Source organism: Panthera tigris, chromosome F3, assembly GCF_018350195.1.
Source record: "Panthera tigris isolate Pti1 chromosome F3, P.tigris_Pti1_mat1.1, whole genome shotgun sequence".
Lineage (NCBI taxonomy): Eukaryota > Metazoa > Chordata > Mammalia > Carnivora > Felidae > Panthera > Panthera tigris.
Window position 1 is genome coordinate 53,882,884 of NC_056678.1, and position 18,092 is coordinate 53,900,975.

The 18,092-nt window shown below is 36.6% G+C and overlaps 1 protein-coding gene across 1 annotated transcript in view; it reads right to left on the reverse strand.

Annotated features, from left to right (window-relative positions):
* USH2A (usherin) overlaps positions 1-18,092 on the reverse strand; it is a 767,091-nt gene that overhangs the window by 339,335 nt on the left and 409,664 nt on the right. The window contains exons 34-36 of the mRNA XM_042976063.1: positions 15,300-15,459; positions 13,742-13,913; positions 8,112-8,259 (exon numbers count right to left, since the gene is read on the reverse strand). Coding sequence (XP_042831997.1) covers positions 8,112-8,259; positions 13,742-13,913; positions 15,300-15,459 — 480 coding nt within the window. The remainder of the gene's footprint in view (positions 1-8,111; positions 8,260-13,741; positions 13,914-15,299; positions 15,460-18,092) is intronic.

Below are 18,092 nucleotides of genomic sequence, written 5' to 3' on the forward strand. Positions count from 1 at the left end.
AACAATGATTCAGGAGTAGATTCCTTAGCGCCCCTTACCCATTTAGCCCATCCCGCCTCCCACAACCCCTCCCGTAACCCTCAGTTTGTTCTCCATATTTATGATTCTCTTCGGTTTTGTCCCCCCTCCCTGTTTTTATATTATTTTTGTTCCCTTCCCTTACATTCATCTGTTTTGTCTCTTAAAGTCCACATATGAGTGAAATCATATGATTTTTGTCTTTCTCTGACTAATTTCACTTAGCATAATACCCTCCAGTTCCATCCACGTAGTTGCAAATGGCAAGATTTCATTCTTTTTGATTGCCGAGTAATACTCCATTGTACATATATACCACTTCTTCTTTATCCATTCATCCACCGATGGACATTTGGGCTCTTTCCATACTTTGGCTATTGTTGATAGTGCTGCCATAAACATGAGGTGCATGTGCCCCTTGGAAACAGCACACCTGTATCCTGTGGATAAATGCCTAGTAGTGCAATTGCTGGGCGGTAGGGTAGTTCTATTTTTAGTTTTTTGAGGAACCTCCATACTGTTTTCCAGAGTGGCTGCACCAGCTTGCATTGTCAACAACAATGCAAAAGAGATCCTCTTTCTCCACATCCTCACCAACATCTGTTGTTGCCTGAGTTGTTAATGTTAGCCATTCTGACAGGTGTAAGGTGGTATCTCATTGTGGTTTTGATTTGTATTTCCCTGATTATGGGGGATGTTGAGCATTTTTTCATGTGTCAGTTGGCTATCTGGATGTCTTCTTTGGAGAAGTGTCGATTCATGTCTTTTGCCCATTTCTTCACTGGATTATTTGTGTTTTGGGTGTTGAGTTTGGTAAGTTCTTTATAGATTTTGGATACTGACCCTTTATCTGATATGTCATTTGCAAATATCTTCTCCCATTCTGTCAGTTGCCTTTTAGTTTTGCTGATTGTTTCCTTCACTGTGCAGAGGCTTTTTATTTTGATGAGGTCCCAGTAGTTCATTTTTACTTTTGTTTCCCTTGCCTCTGGAGTCGTGTTGAGCAAGAAGTTGCTGCAGGCAAGATCAAAGAGGTTTTTGCTTGCTTTCTCCTCGAGGATTTTGATGGCTTCCTGTCTTACATTGAGGTCTTTCATCTGTTTTGAGTTTCTTTTTGTGTATGGTGTAAGAAAGTGGTCCAGGTTCATTCTTCTCCATGTCACTGTCCAGTTTTCCCAGCACCACTTGCCGAAGACACTGTCTTTATTCCATTGGATATTCTTTCCTGCTTTGTCAAAGATTAGATGGCCATACGTTTGTGGGTCCATTTCTGGGTTCTCTTTTCTTTTCCATTGATCTGAGTGTCTGTTCTTGTGCCAGTACCATACTGTCTTGATGATTACAGCTTTGTAGTATAGCTTGGAGTCTGGGATTGTGATGCCTCCTGCTTTGGTTTTCTTTCTTAAGATCGTTTTGGCTCTTCAGGGTCTTTTCTGGTTCCATACAAATTTTAGGATTATTTGTTCTAGCTCTGTGAAGAATGCTGGTGTTATTTTGATAGGGATTGCATTGAATATATAGATTGCTTTGGGTAGTATAGACATTTTAACAACGTGTGTTCTTCTTATCCAGAAGCATGGAATCTTTTTCCATTTTTTTGTGTCTTCTTCAATTTCTTTCATAAGCTTTCTTATGAAAGAAAGCTTTCAGTGTATAGATTTTTCACTTCTTTGGTTAGGTTTATTCCTAGGTACTTTGTGGTTTTGTGCAACTGTAAATGGGATCGATTCCTGATTTCTCTTTCTGTCACTTCATTGTTGGTGTATAGGAATGCAACCGATTTCTGTGCATTGATTTTATATCCTGCAACTTTGCTGAATTCATGAATCAATTCTAGCAGTTTTTTGGTGGAATCTTTAGGGTTTCCCATATAGAGTATCATGTCATCTGCGAAGAGTGAAAATTTGACCTCCTCCTGGCCGATTTGGATGCCTTTTATTTCTTTGTGTTATCTGATTGCAGAGGCTAAGACGTCCAATACTATGTTGAATAACAGTGGTGAGAGTGGACATCCCTGTCTTGCTCCTGACCTTAGGGGGAAGCTCTCAGTTTTTCCCCATTGAGGATGATGTTAGTGTTGTGTCGTTCATATATGGCTTTTATGATCTCGAGGTATGCTCCTGCTATCCCTACTTTCTTGAGGGTTTTTTATCAAGAAAAGATGCTGTATTTTGTCAAATGCTTTCTCTGCATCTATTGAGAGGATCATATGGTTCTTGTCCTTTCTTTTATTGATGTTATGAATCATGTTAATTGTTTTGTGGATATTGAACCAGCCCTGCATCCCAGGTATAAATCCCACTTGGTTGTGGTGAATAATTTTTTTAGTGTATTGTTGGAGCCAGTTGGCTAATATCTTGTTGAGGATTTTTGCATTCATGTTCATCAGGGAAATTGGTCTATAGTTCTCCTTTTTAGTGGGGTCTCTGTCTGCTTTTGGAATCAAGGTAATGCTGGATTCATAGAAAGTGTTCGGAAGTTTTCCTTCCATTTCTATTTTTTGGAACAGTTTCAAGAGAACAGGTGTTTACTTTTCCTTAAATGTTTGGTAGAATTCCCCTGGAAAGCCATCTGGCCCTGGACTCTTGATTTTGGCAGATTTTTTATTACTAATTCGATTTCCTTACTGGTTATGGTTGTGTTCAAATTTTCTATTTCTTCCTGTTTCAGTTTTGGTAGTGGATATGTTTCTAGGAATTTGTCCATTTCTTCCAGATTGCCCATTTTGTTGGCATATAATTGCTCATAATATTCTCTTACTATTGTTTGTATTTCTGCTGTGTTGGTTGTGATCTCTCCTCTTTCATTCTTGATTTTATTTATTTGAGTCCTTTCCTTTTTCTTTTTGATCAAACTGGCTAGTGGTTTATCAATTTTGTTAATTCTTTCAAAGAACCAGCTTCTGGTTTCATTGATCTGTTCTGTTGTTTGTTTGTTTTGTTTCTATAGCATTAATTTCTGCTCTGATCTTTATTATTTCCTGTCTTCTGCTGTTTTTGGGTTTTATTTGCTGTTCTTTTTCCAGCTCCTTAAGGTGTAAGGTTAGGTTGTGTATCTGAGATCTTTCTTCCTTCTTTAGAAAGGCCTGGATTGCTATATACTTTCCTCTTATGATTGCCTTTGCTGATCCCAAAGGTGGTAATTTCCTCTTTTAAGGGCAGTGGTATTCAATTGTATATATACACACACCACATTTTGTTTATCCATTCATCCGTCTGTGGACATTTGGGTTTCTTCCATCTCTTGGCTAAGGTGAATGACACTACCATGACTGTGAGTGTGCAAATGTTTCTTCAGGATCCTGTTTTCAATTTTTTTGGATAAATACTCAGAAGTAGGATTGTTGGATCACACAGTAATTCTATTTTTAATTTTTTGAGGAATTTTACATACTGCTTCCCATAATAGCTGTGCCATTTTACATTTCCACCAACAGTGCCCAAGGGTTCTAATTTCTCAACATCTTTGCCAGCACTTGTTATCTTCTGTGCATTTATTTCTTCTTTTGGTAGTGCTAATCAGCAAAATTTTAATTGAGCATCTATTATGAGTCAGGCACTATCCTTAGAACTTCCAGTACAGCACAGAACAAAATGTTCCAGAATAGGAAAAATGCTCAGAGCATGTGTAGCACATCCTGAAGCAAAGAGAAAGCTTCCAGTACAAGCTGTTAAGCAGGAGCAGAGTGGGAGACAAAGAAGAGAATGGAAACCAGAAGAGCAAGAGGCCATTCTCTTAGCCACTGGGTAAGGATTATCACAAGACTGTGATGAGTAAAAAGTGACTGTTAAATCAGAATCATTTATAAAAAGCAGAGAGCCTGTTTCCTAACCCATGGTGGCTGAAGTCTACCAAGCAAGAACTAGACATTTCTATCAGAGCTTTTCATACCTCTCATATTTTGTCACATATAGGCATATATTTGGAAATATTATAGTTACTACTGAAAGTGGGTTTACTGTTTCTCCACAACTTTTCTTCATGTTAATAAGTCCTATGAAATAATTATTTATGTATAACAGCTGACTAACAGAGTCAAGATTTTTTTTAAGTTCATCCATTTATTTTGAGAGAGAGAGAGAGAGAGAGAGAGAGAGAGAGAGAGAGGGAGAGAGAGAGTCAGAGAGAGCAAGCAAGTGGGGGAAGAGGAAAGAAAGGGAGGGACAGAATACCAAGCAGGCTCTGTGCTGTCATTGCAGAGCCCAATGTGGGGCTCAAGCTCACAAACTGTGAGATCATGACTTGAGCTGAGATTAAGAGTTGGACGCTTAAACAACTGAGCCACCCAGGTGCCCCCAGAGTGTGCAAAACCATGCAAGCAGCCTCCATGACACAACATGATCATCTAGATGCATATACGTACATCTCTGGAAGACCCAGAGAGATGCCACTCCCACATCCCATAGGGCTCCTCAGGGAGCTTCTTCTCCATTCATTTGGCACCTTGTTCACATCTCTACCTTGTGATTATTTGTTGCCCCAAGAAACTATAATGTCCTTAAGATAAAGGATTGGGCAGATTCATCTTGGTACGATGGTACCTAGGAGGTCATCAAAAAATATACTTTGAAAAAACAAATTCAGATTTTTGCAGGGTATGAGGAGGCTCTTGAAGTTATCTGGGTGAGAAATATCAATGACCTTCATTAGAGGAGTGCAGTTGGGGGTCATGTGGCAAAAGAAGTCAGGAGTGGGCATGGGTTGAAGTCAAGCCATCCAGGTTGCTGGCTGGCATGACTGGGTTGTGCTAATTAGTGAGAGGAGGAACACAGGAGAAAGGGAAAGTAGAAGGGCAGAGAACACATGGAGAAATCAACTTGGATATGATGAATATAAAGTCCTCCAGTTGGAGGACTCCAGGATGTTTGATGATAACATAGCCTATGGGATATTCTGATTATTCAAGCGCTCTGGTGGAGCACTGCAATCTACTTCCTCAACCAGTGCCCCTAAGATGATTCTAATGATCAGTTAAGGTTCAGAAACACTATTTAAAATCATTTGGGGGTGCCTGAGTGGCTCAGTTGGTTAAGCAGCCAACTCTTGGTTTCAGCTCAGGTCATGATCTCACAGTTTATGACTTAGAGCCCCACATCAGGCTCTGTGCTGACAGTGTGGAGTCTGCTTGGGATTCTCTCTCTCCTTCTTTCTGCCCCTCCAGCATTCTCTTTCTCTCTCTCTCAAAATAAATCAATAAACAAAAAAAAATCAATAAACAAAAAAAAATAATTTGAAAGGGTTTCTTTAGTAACATAAGGATGAAACCTATTTCATTCTGCAGCATAGTCAGAACTTAGGAAGCAACCCTAATGTAGCACATATTGCAATATGGGTCTAGTTCCATTAAATTTGACCTGTGTATCCCAAGGAAAAGGAAATTAAAAGTTCTTCATTCAAATGCAAAAATCCAAATTGCTAAAAGAAAAACCTAGCATCAGACCCCACACAGCTAAACAAATACAGTTCAGGAACAAATACCTCCCAAACAAAGATATCTCAGGAATTGGCCTGCAACTACCATTCTTTCTGTTGGTATCATTAGAGAGCCAGAACTACAGTATACATGCTCCTGATCAAGTGGAATTTTTCACAAGAAATGACTGAATAAACTAAATATAATTAGGTGCCAACAGAAAGTATAATACACTGTTAGGCTCCGTGAAGGTAAAGAGAAATGAATGATTTGGGGTCCTTATCATGGATGGTCATGTTGGACAAGTATCCAAATAAATCTGAACCGAGAAGGAATGAAGTACGTGCCATTATGAAAGCCTAGAAACAGGATATGTGATCAAGAGAAGAGGGCAAGCTTACCTTTGACTCAAGGAAGAGTGGAACAATTGTATGAAATAAGAGGCCCACGTTTAATCCTGAGGAATGGGTTAGATTTCCACAAGTAAAGATAGAAAGAAAATAGGGGTTGATCAACTCCAATTTTATAATCAAGAGAACTGGGGTTCATAGAATTTAGTACGTTTCCTAAAGTAATACACTACTACACATAAGAGATCATATTTGCCTCTAGGCCGATTTGACTGCACACCCACATCTCGCAAGCTTACAGTAAGCCATAAGTATTCTAGAAAGAAAAGTGTGTTACAAGGCTCTATAAATGCAGATTGAGCCACGAGTGGGGAGTGACCTGAATGCCAGACTAAAGAATTTGGATTTTATTCTTCAGGTTTTCAGGGGGAATTATGGGGGCTTTAAAAACAAATAGAGGAACAAGGAGTTTTCCAAGAATCACATTATCCCTCTCCAGACAATGGACAGTAGAAATCAAACACTGGAAAATTTGGGGAAAGTAAAGACAGAAGTAATGAAAGGTGTTTTTTTTTTTTTAATGAACACTATTACTTTTTAACTGTCTAACCATTGCCCACAATCAAAATTTTGAAAATTCTAATGTGATTAAACGCAACACTTTAGAATATGAAAGTGTTTATGCAAATATCCAAAGTTTTTCCAGTTCTTTTTGTTTCAATGCATATATTTAAAAGTTGCTTGTAAATACACAAAACATAATATACGAATATTCTTTGGAATGTAGAAAGTATTTCTCCAGTCAACCTAGGATCCCAAGTAGAGCTGCTGTTCCAGAGTTGCAATGACCAGTCGTTATGACTGAAAGTGTTGTATTTTATGATGCAAATCACGTGATGGCATTTAACAGCAATCCAATTGGAATAAATCACTCAAATTTGCATTGCATGGACTGGATTCATTTGTGGAGCACGAAGGATGGCAAGATTTTTTGACTGTTTAATGTAAGTATCAAATAGAGATCCATTTATTTTTTTATGAGAAAATTTGTAACAGTATAGGAATCACTTGAGAAGCAGAGATAATCACTTACTCTAATTATTTGAGCTCTCTCCATTACCTCAAATATATCTAATGCATTTGCCAAAAGTTTAATTAAAATGAGATGACTAGAATAATTAGTATCATAGTAAACAAAAGACAAACTAATAAAATTATCATTTTTTTTCTTCCATTCTCTTTGGCTATGCTAAAAGAGGCCATCTCAGTATTCAGTAACTAGCTACCTAAAACAATTTCTATGATATTTAAAGCCTTGATATGTGTTTTAAAGGGAGCAAGACTTGATGTTAATAAATTTCTATCAGTGTGGAACAATGACACTGTGTTGTGTGAAACTTAAAGATATTTACAATAAATGAAGAAAGCAATTTCTACTTCCAAGTTATTACAAAATCATTATAAGATTTTATTTTAGACAACTTTACCTGGCTGACTTAATTCTCTAAACTATGCAAAGATGTGTATATCACTTAGAAATCTACACAATCTATATGAAGCTCAACAAGTATAAAATACATATATTTAAAAAAATTTTTTTTAATGTTTATTTATTTTTGAAAGAGAGAGACAGAGTTCAAGTGTGGTAGAGGCAGAAAGAGAGAGAGACAGAGAGACAGAGAGACAGAATCTGAAGCAGGCTCCAGGCTCTGAGCTGTTAGCACAGAGATACGGGGCTCAAACGCACAAACCGTGACATCATGACCTGAGCCAAAGTCAGATGCTTAACTGACTGAGCCACCCAGGTGTCCCTAATATATATATGTATTTAATACAGACACTGTTTAAAAGCTGCATGTTGACATATTTACATATAATATGTTAAAAATACAGATTCCAAGTTGTCTCTTTTAAGATGAACTTGTGAAATCAAAGGCATTTTGAAATACGTTATGTGCACAGGCTTTCCACCTCTCTCCCTGTTCAAGAACGAACAGACTGTCAAAACCAGACAGTCATTGCAAATATAATGTCACTGTCACAACAGCACTTTGGGAATCCTCATCTGTTCTTTCAACCTTTTCTGGAATGTATTAAACAATAAGATGCAGTACACAAGAACTATCAAAAGGGAGCACTTTTGAGCCACCAAAATTGTGTGTTAGCCTAAAAACTACAGTCTCCCAACTACAGACAATGATACTATCTCAGGTATTTTATGTGCTAAAATGATCATTAAAAATTAAGCACCACATATAAGCTGCCATTTAGAATATTAATTTACCTTTGCTAATCATCTTTTTAACTTGAGGCTAAAAGAGTTCACTTACCATTTGGATATTCAGGCTCAGTCCAGGAGATGTTAAAGGAGTAAGGTGAATAGGAGTGCGCTGTGGGGGTCGGAACACCTTCGGGTGCACACTCATCAGTCAGGGCCTCCCTGGCCTCACTCACTGTGCACCCACCCCCCGTGCAAGCCTGAGGAGAGATGCAAACACAAACACAAATACACACACACACACACACACACACACACACACACACATTTCATTCTGGGTCCCAAAAGTTTAAGTGAGCATTGAAAAAAAAAATCATTATAAGAGTTCAGGATTTTTAAAAATAGTTTTCTTTATCTCCCCCCCCCTCCCTCCACTAAATATATTTGTTTCAATGCTGAGGTTTGACATTTAATTAGTTTGCCTTTTAGGACATGAGACAGCCATCTCCAATAATTAGAAAATAACCCAGAATGTATGCATGTATGAATTGTAAGTAATTCCTATGTTAGAGCCTAGAGGTAGGGCATATATTGCCTGGGTGAATAGCCTTGATGAAATCAGCCTTACCCAGGGTTTTCTAGAATGAATTAAGTGCACACATGTGTGTGTGCGCACTACCTGAGAACAGTACTAGAGACTGAAACTACTTTAGGATAAAACAAGTGATTTGTAGGAAAAGAAAAGATCTGTGGCGAATATAATTGTCTTTTATTTGTTATCATGTGACCAATATGTTTAAAGTATAACACAATGTGAAAATGAACAATATAGTATTTCTCATATCTCAACAACAAAGCAGCTGTTGAATGACTGTTTGATGGTGAAAAGGGTCAAATCATTTACTCAAGTGCTAGAGGAAACGGGCTGGTTGCACGGCCAGGACACTTAAAGTGATCACAGAATCGTCCTGCTCCCTAATAAGGTATTACTAATGTCATCAGTGAAAACATGTATGTTAAAGATACCCAGAAATTACTGCAAGTAATTCCAAAATAAATGTTTAAGTGTATTAGGAAATTAGCTTTGCTGCCTAACTTATTGGATAAGCATTTCTCCAGGAAAGGGAGACATACAAACAGGGTGTTTCCAGAATATATTTGCTAGAGTGTGAGGAATTGTATCTTGATATAACACATATATTTGAAAAAACTACATTTAACCTTTGTTCCGCATATTTTTAGGTTACACTTGTAATTTACATGATAAAATTTTAAAATGTTTCAAAAAGAAAAAAAATAGTTCAAAAAACACTACAATTTACCAAAAACCTGTAAGGACAATGAAGTAAAATCACAGGATGATGTAAAAAGCAGATATTTAGTCCATTTTCAAGGAAGGTAGTTATTGTTAATATAAAAAATTAAAACACCTTTTTATTTCTTTAGGCCTGTTCCCTGCTTTTCACTTTGATATTAAGGGAACAACCTTCTGATACTTAACACAGTTGATCTTCTTTCTCCTAAAAATAAGAGAGAGTTGACTTATTTTTAAAGACATTTTCTTAGTTGAAGTATACTTTTTGCCAAGTTGTTGCAAATAGTTGCAAATTCTTTTTTAGGAGTATATATAATAAATGGCATTATATAAGTATATATAATAAGTGAGATCAATCTCACTTTCTCTTGGAAGAATGTAACAGTGGCCCATATCTCCAGGATAATTTCTCATCAGCGTAAGAAAGTTTTTGATGGGTTAAACTGTGGCTTGGACATAAAATTGCATTAAGATTGGGACCTAATTAACCTCTGTGGGTTTCCTCTAATTCTTAGTTACAGCATGTGCATATATATGTAAGAGATAAACCATACTCCTCCTGAGAACACAATCTTTGCAAATAAAAAGGAATCAATTAAGCTTGTGGCCAAACACTGACTCAAGCTCTAGGACATGTCATTGTTAGCCCAAGAAAAAACTATCTGAACATTAAAATAGAAACATGAAAATAAAACATTTCAAACATGCTAAAAGTCCACTAGAAAACATGGCAGGAAAAGAGGCCAAGTGGAACAGCTGAATTATCAAAGGAAAATGATGGAAAGAACAGTCTTTCCCGTCCTCAGAGAGAGCTAAATCTGCCCACCTGCAGTTCCTAGATTTTTTTCCTTAGGTGGGGAAAAAATGTTGGAGCATCTTATTATTAACCTTATAACACACTGGGATTTAATTCTAATAGTCTATTTGTCACTATTATGTTTTTCTTATTTATGTCCTAAGAATTGTCCTCAACTAACTCTCCTCAAAGAAAGTGTACTAAATGGTATATAATTATATGTATATTTAAAAACAAAATGTGAATTGAAATTTGCTTTGAGAATTTTAGGATGCCTTTTGGGATAAATAAAGCCGTGCTGTGGTTTGGAAGGATTGTTCTTTGGGCTGTGTCATCTGAGATCCATAAATTCATATTTTGGCAAAGAGGCCTTGGAGGAATCCAAGTAGTTTATGAGAGAATTTTTCTTGCAAATAAAACAGAATTTATAAAGAGGCTGCTGAAGTAACAAAATTACCTGCACAATATTTTATTTTGTTTCTTCCATGTACTTTTTGCATACATTTAGAGGTGCTAAGTGAGCAGTTCCTTCAACAAGGAAATAAATGCTCTTAAAGTTGCTTCCTATTGGTCACATCTAACTGATATTATCTAAATGAAACTGAATCAATCAGTATCTTGTCTGACCTGCCAGCACCAGGGGCCACTGCAGGCAGTGCCGTTGAATGCTGATTAAAATTCTGGTTTGGAAAAACTAAACAAAAGGGTGGGATTGACTCAAGATGCCTTTATGAAATGGCAAGGTCTTTGAAAGCCTCTGAGCCATTACCATAAGGAGCTTCAACTCATCTCCCATAGCTTTTATCAGTTGCAGCCATTTTTGTTAAATTACAAAGTGATACTACCACTCTGAAACGACCAGTAACCTCTGACTGAATAGGGGATTCAATTTTGGGGCAAGGACACGAGTAACTAATCAATGTATACCAAATATTTTGAAATGAGGACTGTCAGGAAAATCCAAAGCTAGCATTCTCCTTATCAATAGTTTGTTTTCAGATAAGCAGGCTCTGAGGATATTAAGAATGCAACATACTTTAAAGTGTGAAGAAATACAAGGCCATGCTATCTATAAATGATCTTTTGAAAAATTAAGTTCATCATGTCCAAGAATCTTTTCAGGAAATACACTTAGCATTCATCAAGAGGTAAATGTCTAGCAGTGATATGAAAATTATCAGACCACACATATACTGAAACTTGTCTGTGGTACTAGCTTCTTTATTTAATTTTTGGCTTATTATCTTTATATGGAGCTATCACACTCCACAATACCATTTGTTGAATGTAGTGACATGTCATGCTGTTTCTTCCAGCAGGAAAAACATATGCTTGGAACCACACAGTCCTCGACTCCCACATTGTACAGCAAACCGTCTAACTCATACCAGAAGTCTCAGATTCTTTATGAAATAAATAGACTTAGTGTTCATTCATTCAGGAATCGTTGGTTGAGCTTCCAATTTCTACCAGGCACTGGGCTTGACTCCACAGATAGAATTTTGAAAGATACTGTCTCTACCCTTCAGGAGTTTATAATCTAGTTAAAAGGAAATATTACATGAAGCCACTTGAAGTAACACCTTCTCTGAGTCTAGAGTAAATCATAGCGGTTTGAATCCTCGTGTATCTTCCTCTATTTTTTAAAGGCTTGGCCATCTGTATGTTTTATTTTTCAGAAACTTTCAATATGCTAAGACCGACTATAAAGGCAACTCCACTTGGCTTAGAACCTAATCTCCATCTACTAATCTAATGACCTTGAAAGCCAGTTATTATGTGGAAACTGTGAAATATATAATAATCCTTCAATTAACCAAGATGAACCTAAAATGTTCTGGTTCATTTAATTTACTGGTTATAGAGTTAATAAAAAAACTTTTTAGTTGAATACTTCCTGAAAAATATATTAGTGTATTTTCTATACTAATAAATACAATGATATAAAAAAATCAAAAATGGCGTGAGCAAATTTATTTCCTTAACAAGAGTTAGGGCAAAGACTTCACATCTTTATGACATCCTGCATCAACATTACTCAGTGGCTGACAGATTTCATTTGACTCCATAGAATACTGTTTGGAATCATAGAATGATTTAGTGTCATAGAATTTTAGGGCTCAAAGAGATATTAAAAATCATTTAGTTCAAAGTCCCAATTTTAGGCTGAAAGAATGCAAAAATCAGGGCGGTTAAGTGAATTTGCCTTGGGTTACATAGTTGTTAGTAAAGTCTGAATTGAAACTCAGGAGAGCAGACTTCCAATCTAGGGGTATTTATTTTTAAAGATATAGATGTATACAAAACAGGATATTGAGGTGGATTTCTACTGACTGCACAGCATATCCTAAAACTCGCCTTGGGAGTATAACTTTGTTTCATGACCTTTGTCTCCTGATAAAACTAAAAATACAACAATTTTTACTTAATTTTGGTTGCTTCTAAGCAATAGAGTCTTTTCTGGATTTTGATAATACCACTGTTTTGAAAATAGTGTGGATTTCTGTATCAGTTTTTGAAAATCAAGTTAATATATTTCTTACATATTGAGTAATACAAGTAAGTAATCAAAGATGCTGTTTTATAAGCCAATCTGTGTGCTGAACACCTAGGCACATGGAGTCAGTTCTGAACAGGATTTTTAACATTGTGTGATTGCCCTTGTTTTGTGGTGTCAGGTCAGACAGTTAGCAATAGTTGAATGTAGTTTATTTTCTCGTGGTATAATATTTAGAGCATTCAAGAGCATGTTAAGTAAAATGAATGCATACACAGTGTCTACATAAATGTAAATTTATTCATAATCAAGAGCAGAATATTTTCTATGGCATTTATCAAAGCAAATATCCTTATATAGGTATTGCTATAAAATGAAGAGTGTGTTTAAAACAAATAGGGACAATCTCATGTTTATATTCAGTTATTTTCAGATGTGCTATTAAACTTAAAAAAGATTATATTTCATCAAAAAACAAAAGGAAGTACTGAGTATAAATTCCACAGTAATATCAAGGTCTTTTAAAAGACCTTTGTATAAAAGTGCTATTTTGCATTAAAAAATGCTATTGTCTGTCTAAAGACCTCTAAAGTATGTTGATTCTAGGGTTTTATTAAGTGACTGTTCTTTCAAGAAAGAAATGTAATGTAAACCAGAACATAATAACAATCCAGAATATTTGAGGGTCATTTAAACCTTCATTTTTAAAATATAAGACCTAAGTTTTCATACTGTACATTGTTTTCCGAATGAATACAAGATCCATGGGGAAATAACCTTATTAATTCAGGCATTGTAGAAAAAGTCCTATCAATTATGACATTCTAGAAATAACAAAACTGAAATAATTTCTGATAATCCCAAATTAGATTTAGAAAAAATCTACTGACCCAGATTGGTATGCTATGATTTTGTACAATATAAAATAAATATGTAGGTATTAGATCATATTCAAATTTACAATGTGAAAGGAGTTTTCTGTCTCAATAGCAATATGTGAGTTTTTGGTTTTCGGTTTTTTTGTGTGTTTTTTTGTTTTTTTTTTTTTAAGTGAGGGAGAGAGAGTAGATGGGACAAAGGAAAGAGAAGCAGCAAGGAAAGGAAGAGAAAGTGACAGAAGTAAAGTGAACTTACTCCCAGCTTGATGAGATATTTATTACCAGGGGACAGGTATTGAAGCAGGTGATCCTGAAAAAGTTCTGTGCTGTTATAGATGACATCCCAAATTGTAAAATTATGCGTGTGATTTGAAATATATAATATATAGCGCTCCAGAATTCCATTTACATTTCTTGGTTGTTTCCACCTGGGAATGGAAAAATATAGCATGACTATCCATCATTCATTCAAGTCAAACCTGAAATGTGCAAGATTTTTAAAGGACGCATATGAACTTGGATTTATGCCATTCAAACACACACACACACACACACACACACACACACACACACACTGAAAGCTTTAAAAAAAGTTAAAAAAACCCAAGTAGTTATTAAATGTCTATTCTGAATGGTATAAAGAAAATATGACACAGTGCCTGCTTTCTAGTTACTTATAATTTTAATTAGCTAATAATATAGTAAATGTGTGCCCGAGTATTTAATTTTGAACTTAAGCCATAGAACAAGACGGGAGAAGTAGAACATTTGAGAACCTATGGGAAATGGGAGAGCGAGAGATAACATAATTATCGCTTTGCAAAAAGACAATTGCCACAAAAACGAGCAATCTAACATAGATTAACATACAACTACAGAATACAGAGAAGCTGAGGACTGAAGTGCTGAAGTAGTCAAATAAAACTTCTTGAATGAGGTGAGAATATACCTAGATACAGAAGACTATCCTTGATGGATCGGATTTGGTAGGCAAAAAGAAAAAGTAGAGGATAGTCCAGATAGGACTTACAATGTGTCGGTGACAATGAGCAGGGCAAATCATAAAACTGACAGAAATTGAGAAACTGAGAAATACTTAGAGTAGTGGGAAATCTTTTGGCGTAAGTAATGCGGGCTCAGTTTAGGGCAGCGCTGAAAGCCAATAGGCCAGTTCAGACTTGGAGCCATTGGTATGAAGCATAATGTTTTTTCAGCTCGAATGAATATCATAATTTATTCAGCCCAAACTCTTCTTTTACAGGTGGGAAAACTGAGACCAACAGAAATGGATGTAAACAAGTATTAACCGGCGGCAAGACAGATTTGTTAAGTTTTGATCCAGTACCACAAGTTGCCTTGCACCTCAGATCAGGAAATGGGTAAGAATCACTCGATATCAAAAATAATCTGAACATGCCTGTATGTGAAAATTCCTTTCTGACTTCAACTTTCAGGGAACAAGAAGGTCCTAGTTTACACTCAAAAAGAAAATATATATTTAGACTTTCTAATTCCAACTCATCACTGATAACCCCACCCATTTGGAAAGCCCAAGGTGGTCTTGTAAGTGGTCAGTTTCCCCTTATCGAAGTCTCCACAGAATCTGTGTCCGTATGTAGCTCAGCCTGATTGCATAAAGACAAAATGGAAATTAAGTTGGCAAGTGATAATCAAAGGTTCCCAGAACCACTGAACTAATCACTTCTATGCATTTCATCACAATAAAATTAATTTTATGTCACAAACCCTTCTCTTGATTGAGCTCACTGGGATTCTTGCATAAACCAGTGTGCAACAAAAACATTTCTACTTACTGGACATATATTGTTCTAGAATCCAGGACAGTCAGAAGTGGGGAATCCACGTGTTCTGGTGGCAGCTGTGCCGTGGACAGTATGACCAGGGAACTGTTTGTACATCCCACATGCGTGCAGGCACTAAGTAGAAACTGGTGGGGCGTAAACGCTGCTAAATCTAGAGGGTGGAGAGAAAAAGAATTTATTTACCATCATATTTTTTATTCAGGTGATCTTACAACTCCTCGACATTCCTACTTCTTAGAACTGTTAAAGTAAAGCTTAAAATAAAAATCAATAGTCCTAAAAATCAATAGCAATAAATATAGGCTGTTTTATCCTTTAAATATACTACGGTTATTTTTAAACAGACAAGTGTCAGTCAAACTCTCGGTTTAACTTTTTCATTTTAACAATTTGACTGTCTTCTTGAATGTCTATGACCAGGTAAATCGTTTTCTGCGTTTAGAGTTAGTTCAATGGTTCTGTTGAAAAATAAATGAGACATTTAAATTATTTTTAAAGCATATTTGAAGACAACAGGAGTTGCTTTTGAAATGCAAATACATAACTCGTAACAATGACTTTGTGCTTGTAATTCCTTTTGCAGAATTCTTTTCTTCTCTTGTCCACCTGCCTGCCTGTTATTTGACCTTCAAGTTGTCCAGGCTAAGTGCAAAAGTCTGTTTCTTTCTTAAGATGCTCCTAACACATCCTGCTGTGACCCCTGGCACAAGGTGGAGCTATTACCCTCTCCTTTGTCTCCCACAGTATTTACACATACCTTTGCATAGCATTATAACACTGTCACAGTGATTTGCTTACGTGACTTCACATAATTCAATCATTAGACTGAATGTTGTGAGGGAAGGATTGATTTTGCATTCTCAGTATCTAGCACAATGTCTAGCACACTGTAGGTTTTGAATATATGTTTGAATCAATGAATAAAGAACTAAGAATGAGATGATCTAGATATAGTTGAGTGAGGTATGACCATTGATGGAGAGAATGGGATAGTACCCTAGCTAGTAATGATCTCTCCCTCGCTTGAATTTCTCTAGTACTTTCTGTCTACCTTTCTAATGTATGTCATTTCCCCTTGCATTAGAATAAGCCAATCTGTATTTTACTAATTCAATTCTGAAATACCCTGAGCACTTCTCTTATAAAGGTACTCAGTAATTATTTTGTGGAGGGACACCTGGGGGGCTTAGTCTGTTAAGCATCCGACTCTTGACTTTGGCTGAGGTCAAGATCTCACGGTTCAGGAGATTGAATCCTGCATCTGGGCTTTGTGCCGTCAGCTTGGATTCTCTGTCTCCCTGTCTCTCTCTGCCCCTCCCCCACTTGCATATTCATACGCGCCCTCTCTCTTTCTCAAAAATAAATATATAAACCTTTAAAAAAATAATATTTTGTCGATGAGTCTAACCAAATTTCAGTCAACTTTACCAGGTTGATAAACATCATTCATACTTTTATACTACTAGAAGTAGTTATTTTCTGGGATATTTTTGAAATAAGTTAGTCATAATTTAAGTAACACATATTTCAAGATCTCATTAACCTTGAACCATTACAATTTCACATTTAAAAAATTAATGAAGTACAACCTAATTTAGGGAAATAGATTTTGCATTGCACTGATAGCAAAAGTAAACTAGAAAAGAACACTTTGGTTTTCATGCAATGTACAGTCAATTGGTTAAACATGTAGGGCATCAGAAAAAAAAAGGCAAAAAAATAATTTTACACTAAATATAGTTACTCTAGACCAAAAGAGTGGCCATCAAGAAGAGACTCACAATGTTTTCAATTAAGCCTTGTTTTCATTAAAATTTTATCCCACTGATACTCAGTGGTACCAGTTGAGGTGGGCACCCCCAAACAATGTGGTCAGAAGATATGTTACAAGGACATTTTGGAGCCTGTGGTGAACTCGTACAGTATTGCCAGGAACTGCTAAATGATGACAGGAATGCTGTCCCACATGTGCACAAGTCAGGCAGAACTGGGGTACCTCCATTTGGATTAATATTCTATGAAACTTACTAAATTAAAAATCATGAGAACGGTGGTCTCATATGCCACAAAGAGTATAAACTACTATTTACTATAGGAAAATTTGATGCAAAGGACACATTACCAACCATCCCCCTGTCCTCTTCACCTTCTCCTTCTGATTGCCAAGAACTTGGTGGCCATGCAGCCTCTCTACTGCCTGTTTGAATTCCTTGATTCCCAAGGAAGGAGAAGCTAGGGATGTGACTCTAAGTCCAGTTTCAAGAGCAAAATCAAGGAGGCACTGCACCTAGAGTAAAGCAGGAATCCCTGATGGGTCTGTCAGTTCAAATAGGAGAAAGATGTGGTATTTGAACATGACAGTACCTCTAACTTTTCTGAAAGAACAGGCCCCTGCCAAAATTGTACTCCATGTGGTCAATTCCAAGAGACTTTGGAATATTTTGCATGAGCATCATTGCTGTCCATACCAGACTGGCTTGACCCAGCTGCAAATAAGGCTGGATGCTACAATGTTCTTAGACAACTGAACTCTGTGAAGGGGAAGTTTTTACTTACATCCTAGCTTGTTGAGGTCGAGATTGGGCTACCCAGTTTGTAGCTGGTGAGGAACTCATACCATTCAAATGCGGCCCTATACTTGTTTGTCTGTGTTTGTGGGAACAGACTTGCACAGCTAAAAATCCTTAGTTAATTTGTACTTACTTAAATTAATCCTTAGTTACCATCCTCAGGCCGATGAGGTCAGACTACATCATCATGGTATCACCACATTACAGAATCTCC